Source organism: Halyomorpha halys, unplaced genomic scaffold (assembly GCF_000696795.3).
Source record: "Halyomorpha halys isolate HHAL.00 unplaced genomic scaffold, Hhal_1.1 Scaffold128.1, whole genome shotgun sequence".
Taxonomy (NCBI): domain Eukaryota; kingdom Metazoa; phylum Arthropoda; class Insecta; order Hemiptera; family Pentatomidae; genus Halyomorpha; species Halyomorpha halys.
In genome coordinates, this window is record NW_027110898.1 from 6,413 (window position 1) to 14,084 (window position 7,672).

General features: G+C 31.0%; 1 protein-coding gene across 3 annotated transcripts in view; it reads right to left on the bottom strand.

Moving 5' to 3' along the window:
• Window positions 1–1,300: 1,300 nt before the first annotated feature.
• LOC106678205 (mucin-3A) overlaps window positions 1,301–7,672 on the bottom strand; it is a 51,490-nt gene continuing 45,118 nt past the window's right edge. For all 3 annotated transcript variants that reach the window (XM_014416601.3, XM_014416599.3, XM_014416602.3), the window contains exons 10-15: window positions 6,893–7,084; window positions 5,483–5,645; window positions 2,959–3,153; window positions 2,337–2,476; window positions 2,058–2,260; window positions 1,301–1,981 (exon numbers count right to left, since the gene is read on the bottom strand). In XM_014416601.3, coding sequence (XP_014272087.1) covers window positions 1,804–1,981; window positions 2,058–2,260; window positions 2,337–2,476; window positions 2,959–3,153; window positions 5,483–5,645; window positions 6,893–7,084 — 1,071 coding nt within the window. In that variant the 3' untranslated portion in view covers window positions 1,301–1,803. The remainder of the gene's footprint in view (window positions 1,982–2,057; window positions 2,261–2,336; window positions 2,477–2,958; window positions 3,154–5,482; window positions 5,646–6,892; window positions 7,085–7,672) is intronic.

A 7,672-nucleotide genomic window follows, 5' to 3' on the forward strand; every position in this document is an offset into this window, starting at 1 on the left:
ACAATTGAGAAATAGGTACGACGGTGGATGACAACCTCACAGCTACATATTATTATAGACTATTGGATTTCACAAGTTCTCAGAGGAAATTTCCTAGTTTGAGGATTTCATTTATGGCTGGAAGATAGTGGTGAGTCCATCCCACATCCACCTTGGATGCTGAACAAGAGAACCACTACCCACTCAGAATGAAATAATTCTGCAGGGAATTTAAGAACAGCTTCACTTGTAGTACCGAATAGTTACAGAGTTATGCACACCAAATTACTGTAAATCCCATACTGACCAAAAGTTGGGGGAAAAACTGTTTTTTCTTGAAGATAAATAAAAGTACTTAAATAATAGATAGATAAAAGTACTTTATCTTTTATTCGGTCATTCACTTCCAATTGTATTTATGTATGTTATAGGTTTGGAAGTAGCCAAGATATAGAAAAGGACAAGAAAATGTGGAACTTGACTTTTCAACTGACCTGTCTCTTTCCCTCAACTGGCATTACATATATTATTAGCTCTTTCTATCCTGTGGGATAGCTCTTTTTGTACTTTCCCTTTCTGGAGATCATACTTCCCATTGAGAAAAACTCATTTACAAATTTAATCTCCTCATTATTACTGATCAGGATTTGTTCCAGTTCTCATCTACATGATATCTTCTTGAATCCATGATTTTCCTTGGAGTTATAAACATACCTTAAATATGTAATTTCAGTTTTGTACAACTTTTCATTCCTCTTTTGAGCATAGTTGTTTACAGACGTACAGACCATTTCCAGATATTTGGTTACTTGGACTCAGGGTCATGTTTTTCCAGTTAAAACTGTGAGTTAGAAGTTTTTCCCCATACCATGTATTTCATAAATGAGTAAGCAAAAGTTAAAATACTGACTAAGAACAAATTATGTTCTGTTAAATTACCCACAAAAAAATGGTTGAATAACATGGGAGCTAAGGAAAACGGGTTCTCAGCAGAAAAAATAAGGAGTTTTATTTTTTTCTCCTACAGAAGTTAGTATTTATTTTTACCAATACTATTAAACAAATGTATGGAGGCTCATAGCTGTGAACTGAGGTTTAGGAAGATAATATGATGAGAAATGAAGTTGGAGATAAAAGATTTACAATACAATGATTTGTCAATCAAGATAAGGTCAACTGGGTTTCAATACGATTCTGCCAAAGTGCACACAAAAAGTAACTAAAAAAAGTTGCATTATGAAGAAAAGACAATACATATTCATCTGAATACACAATGAAACGTTACATAAAAGCTGAATGAATTAGGTAAATAAAATCACACTTAAACAAATAGATAAATCTATTTTCATTATAAACAATAGCACAAAATATAAATATATACTTTCTTTAAAAATTAATTACATCATGTACATACATCACATATCAATAAATGAATGAATATAGTAAATGAATTTTGAATCCATATACAATATAGTCGGCAAAAGTATAAAACTATCTAAGTCCACATTTTGATTTAGGGCTATTTTATTCTTGCATAAATTATATGTTCAAGAATTGATTGTTTATTAATTATATACTAAACAATTTTTATGCTAATGCCTACAATTTGAAAATTACCTCAATATGATGAAAATGTAATTTTCTTTTGTCTCTCCTGAAAAGTTGGGGCAGTTATATGGTTTTATACTTTTGCCAGTAACATACTTTTTATTAATTCAACCAAGATAAAATGTATATATCATTTTTTTTATTCCATTTCATTATTAGTTCTTTTTTGTAATTATAAAAAAATTAATAACAATACTGTAAAAATATTTTTACTATTTATTTTCTCACAAATTGTGTAGGTGGTGCTCCTATACTATATGTGTATTCTGAGTATGTATCATTATCCCCACTAATGTCAAAAGGTAATATTGGCTGAGGTACTTGACTATCTGGAGCTATTCCCATTTGACCATAGATTTCCTTTAGTATCAGTAACATAGTGTCTTCCGATTCCCTAAAATACAAAAAAGTGTCACAAAATATTTAACAATAAACATCTAATTAGAGCCATTATCAAGAGCAATACTAACCAGTAAACTAAATGACTACGTATGGCAGAAATATATTGGTTAAAGGTTTCCAAAGGTGCTTCTTGAAGGACATAATCTATTCGCCTGCCATCGTTCAGCCTCCCTACTTTCACTTCATTCCCAGTACTTTCTTCACCAATTACTCCTATTGGAGGATCACTTTCTAAATAAGAAGCATCCCTCAGAACTTCATCTTCAATCACCTTTAAATAAATTATAGATTGATATTATTATACTTTAAAAAAGAAATGTTTGCAAGATCAGTTACAATTTATTTACCTTACTAACTTCTCCTTGCAGATTATGGTCTTTTCGATTGAACATCGCCAATTGATAAACAGCATTCCAAGTATTTTTCATGGAATGTACCAACTTTTGTTTAAGAGCAGCCGTCACATGTGCCATTGTTTCTTTCAATTCTATTAATATAACAGACGGAAAAAATTATTAATATTTTTAAACCACATTAATTTTAACAGAAAGTCTGGGATCAAGTTAGTTCTAGAAAAGGTCCACCAGTCATTCTCAAACTAAACATATCTCCGAATAAAATTAACACAGACCTATTTGACTCAGAAGCAAAGCTGGGACAATAATTTTAGTTGAGGATAAATTAGGTTACATTAAATCCAAGACTACAAAATCCTCGAACTAACCTTAAATCTCGCTTATCTTAATAAAATGGGCCCTTACCATAACTTGGCTTGTTATAGTACAAATTCGGTATGTTTTTTATGATTTATAATTATTGATGTACAATACCTTTTTATTTAATAAAGTTTTGTAAAAAATAACAAATTCAAATTGCCACTTTTATAAAAATAACAAATCTATTTCCTATTCCACAGATGTAAAACATCTCAAATATTGATAATGTTCATACTATTAAAAAAAGAATTACCTAGATGCATCCTTTTTCTTCCTTTATGGTGAGGAATAAGAACAGCAGGTACACTTGCCATTTCTGGTTTAATGAGAGCTTCTATCCTGTAAGCTACAGGATCATTAGGATGAAATATGTTGAAAAATGCAGGGCATGTAGGAAATCTGAAATCATCCCCAAGGGTTTCCACACCCCGGACAGTAATGAACATACCTGCAAATATTAAAAAAATTAAGTTCAGAGGCTATAAGAATTTTAATAAGTACAGCAGCAATGGTCCTCATAAAATATTGATTAAAAATAAATTGATATTCAGGGAAAATTAAGAAAATAAAACCAGAAAGTTAGAAAAGCTATTCAAGAAAAATTAAATTAAATATAGCTTTAATGGGTACTTCAAAGTTTACACCTTATAAAATAACTTGAGATAAATGATCCATTAAAAATAATATTAAAATAATAAAATTATCGATTTATTTTTGTAACAAATCATTTATTTTAGAAAAATATTAATTATTCCTTAGTCATATAAAATACTACTGCAATTAGTCAACGCTTGTCCTTATTTATTAAACAATTGTGTGACACCATGATCAGCAAAAGAGTTGGAAGAACACAAATGCAGTGTCATGGTCAATTTTTGGTTGGAAGGTAGCTACACAGACAAGTAGTCTCCCATTTCCTACCAGGAGCCATCTTGGAGAGGTATTGTCTGTAACATCAATAACCTGCTGCATTGAATAAAGGTATGAGGTGGCATTGTTTCCAACTTGGCTATTTTATCAGCTTCCTCAATATTTTGAAGTCAATCTTGCTTAGTGTGCTAGCACTGGTTCCTTGGCTCTGACAGTTACTTCACTCCCATACTCTAATAAAGGCAATATTATGATCTTCCACACATGGGACTTACTGAAATGTTCAAGGTAATCCAAAATTTACAAGAAGATACAGATAGTATCAACCCCAGACAGAAAAGAATGATCTTAGGTTCAATGTTCAATAAATTAATGCAATCCCCATCAGTTCCAAGCACATTTTCAATTTCTTTCCTTACTATCCCTTACTCTAAGGGTGGCCAACTTTTCAGTATATAATATCTGCTTTTTATCTTAAAAGGATGTCACGATCGACTTGTTTTCATAGGGGTAGTCTAATGGGTATAAATAGTATTGATTATAATAATACAAAAGAAAAGAAGGTACCGTATGTCACTAGCAAATATTTGAGCTAACTGACAGTGTCCTTCGAAAAGTCGAGTCGTAATTGGTGTATATACACATTGCGGCCGGTGACAAGTGTAACACGTAAGTCAAAATATATTTTGCTGGGTGGGCGGAGATCACTGTGTCAGGCTGTCAGAGTTCCAGGAATTTATGAACTTGGCAAAATCACAGAATGCATTAAACTATTGCTAGAAAGTTTTGTCTTATAAAATCGCTTCAAAGTCCATGGTATAGGGAATTTCACCCCAGACATTACAAGCGATCGATGATCGACCAAAATTGGCCTTGCAATTGACTTGTTGGCCACCCATGCCTTACTCTAACTCAATTGCCAGCCCATTTACTCCATTTAATTCCAAACCTCATTTTAAAAACCTTGGAATAAGTTTTGATAAGTTCCTATCCTGAAACGACCATATTTCCTAACTTAGCTGAAAATCTATTCCTATCTTTTAAGATTCTGTGATTCTCTACATTCCAAAACCCATCAGATTCTCGTTACCTCCATTATTTTCCTCCATTTGGATTACGGATGCCTTGCATATGTTAAATGGTCTGGTAGATAAGTAATAAGATAAAGAGATTAACAAATTGTTTCACTAGAATCATCTTGAGGGTCCCAAGGTGCTATCATGTCTCCAGTGGGTATGAGTTAATATGGCTTCACTCTTTTTTTCCAATGGAAATACTTCTTAGGTTTATATTTTTCCAAACCTTAAGAAGCAAAAAGCACCCTGCACCTTCAATTTATTTGCCTAGTGTTCCTCTGTCAACTCCTTGAATATGAGACCCTAGCCCACAAAATTGTATATATTCCTTCTCATAAAACAGTTTCTTTTAAAAAATCCTTTATCATCTGTGCTCCCTCATTCTGTAATTTGCTACCCATATCCATTTGCAAAACCTCATTATAAATAAATTATTCTTCCACATCTTCAAATATCAATTAATCAATTACTTCCCAATCTCAATGATATATATATATTTAATATCTCATTTTCAACTATTTTCTGTAAATAATTATTTATAAGTATAAACTTTAGAATTTCAGTATTTTCATTTATTTAACATTGATAATCTTTATTTTACACAAATCAATATGTTTGTTTAATAAATATATATTTATAGTTTTATTATTTAGTTTGACCTCAAAACATTATATTTCCGACAATTAGCACTATAAATGTATTTTATCATACAGACAGTATTACTCCTGCATACAGACCTTTTCTTGTTCAATAGCTATTTAATTTGTTCTTCAGCAGATTACTTAAATAAATAAACATTAAAAAACATTGAGTAATATAAAAATAAATTACCAATAGGAGATCCAAGGGCAAAGAATGCTTTTGGTTGAAAGAGAAGTTGTGGATAAATAGTATAAGGCTGACCAGTACCAGGACCTATTGTTAAGTAGCTCATCCTTCTACTTAACTTAGCCTTGCGCATCAAACAGCCAACTTCATCAATATCTTCATCATCCTAAATAATACAGGTTATTAGGTTTTATAACAATATCATTTTCTAACCTACAATTAAACCTAGCAATCAATTGCTTCTTAACTTTATATAAAGTGCACCATTTCTAAAACTGTTCATTTCATTAGTACAGTAGATTTGTATTCTTACATGTAAACATAGATAATATAATAATAATAATAATGACATTGAACGCAGATTATAAAGAAATATATAACATTAAAAATAAAATATAAAAATATATGGATTCACAAACAATTTTTTTTTAATACATTGGTTTTCACTACTTTTACCATTATAAAATAAAGTATGATCAATTTTATGGGCTGTAAAAATGTAAACAGCAGGCCATGAGTTGGCCACCAATGGCGTAAATGTTCTTCGATAACACTGAAGCTGTTTTACCAAATTTACTTTTGGCTATATGCTTACCTACAGGACAATACAACTTACAGTGAGAGCTTAAGACAGTTTTAATAAATAATTCAGTAAACATTTGTTGGTTTCTCAAGATAATAATTAAAAAGGAGAGACTAACTTTGTTTTATATATATATATAAAAATCAAATTTATAATTTCAAAATGAGTCTCAATATGCCTACTAAAAATTAAATTAGTATGGTGTTTAAAAATAAGTAAAAGATTTGGGAAGAGGATAAAACTAATTGATTTATTTATCACTAAAATGAAGTATAAAGTTGATTTTAGTTTATCTTGTCATTAATATAAAATCATTGGCTGTGAATTTCAAATAAGGGTTTTAATTATTGGAAACTTAGTGTGATTAAATGCTCATTAAGTGGGTCTTATGCTACAGACAAATGTTATGGTAAATTTTTAGTAAAGAGGGAATGATGGCCACCGTTGTGCATAAACTAACTGATTTATGCCCTAAATAATGTCAGGTACCTATTAAATTTTGTTTTCCTGTGAAGCATAGTCAAATCATGATTCCCATCCTGATGAAGCCCACTAATTTTCTGCCAATCTATAATTTAGGAAAATGCACAGAGATGAAGCCCTATTCACATAAGGAGTTGGTGTTCTGCCCCTTGCTTACCTATCACACTATATTATTCAAACAACCTATTTAAAAATTAAGATTTTCTGTTATAATTAAAAATAAGTTATACACAAATTCAAATGGAATGATAAGCTAATAATAAATATAATATGTACTATATTTTCTTTTTATTCAAGATAAGTAAAAAAGTTGATAGGAAAAATAAAAAATGATAAAATGAAAATACCTCATTGATTGAAGATCGTTGGGGCACTAACTGAGGCTTCTGAACTGGCTGCTGGTGACAAAGCATATCAAACAATATCAACGAGCCTAATGAATGTGCTCCAAGAGAGACCTGTCCTCTAAATCCAGGATTTCGCTTCTGATACAAAGTGAAAACCCGATTTAACTCAGCACCAACAGCTTGTACAATTTTCTAAGGGGGGAAAAAAATTGTTTATATTCAATCAAATTTAGAGTATATCTTAAATTAAATATTTAACTTAAATTTATTATCTAGAGAAACAAATAAAGAAAAGGATAACAGAATAAAGTCAGAGGGGAGGAAAACAGGAGAGGAGGAATGCGTGATTACTATAGGAATCTCCTTTCCTGTTCATGAGAACAAACTAAACTATTCATTGTTTAGTAAAGAGTCTTAATGGGCATATACAATCAACAGTAGAGATTTCAAATTATCAAATCAAATCACTTAAATATTTTATCCATCTACATCCATAGCACTACAACCTGGGGTGGACTTTGGTGTTCTCGATGAGCCTACGCTAATCACCTTGGAGGAAATCAAGCCTTCTTGGTCTATCCAATGATATAATATTCCAGAATCCTAGTTTAAGACTACATAGCATTGCTAAAGTCTACTACCATTTAATCTACCAGCAATATCTCATCTAGATTATACACTCATAAGTCACACACTTGTGTGTTTGCATGCAGTGTACTGAACTTAGGAAACCAGAGGATGATGTCCTACTACTATTTAGTGCATGTATGTGTATATATA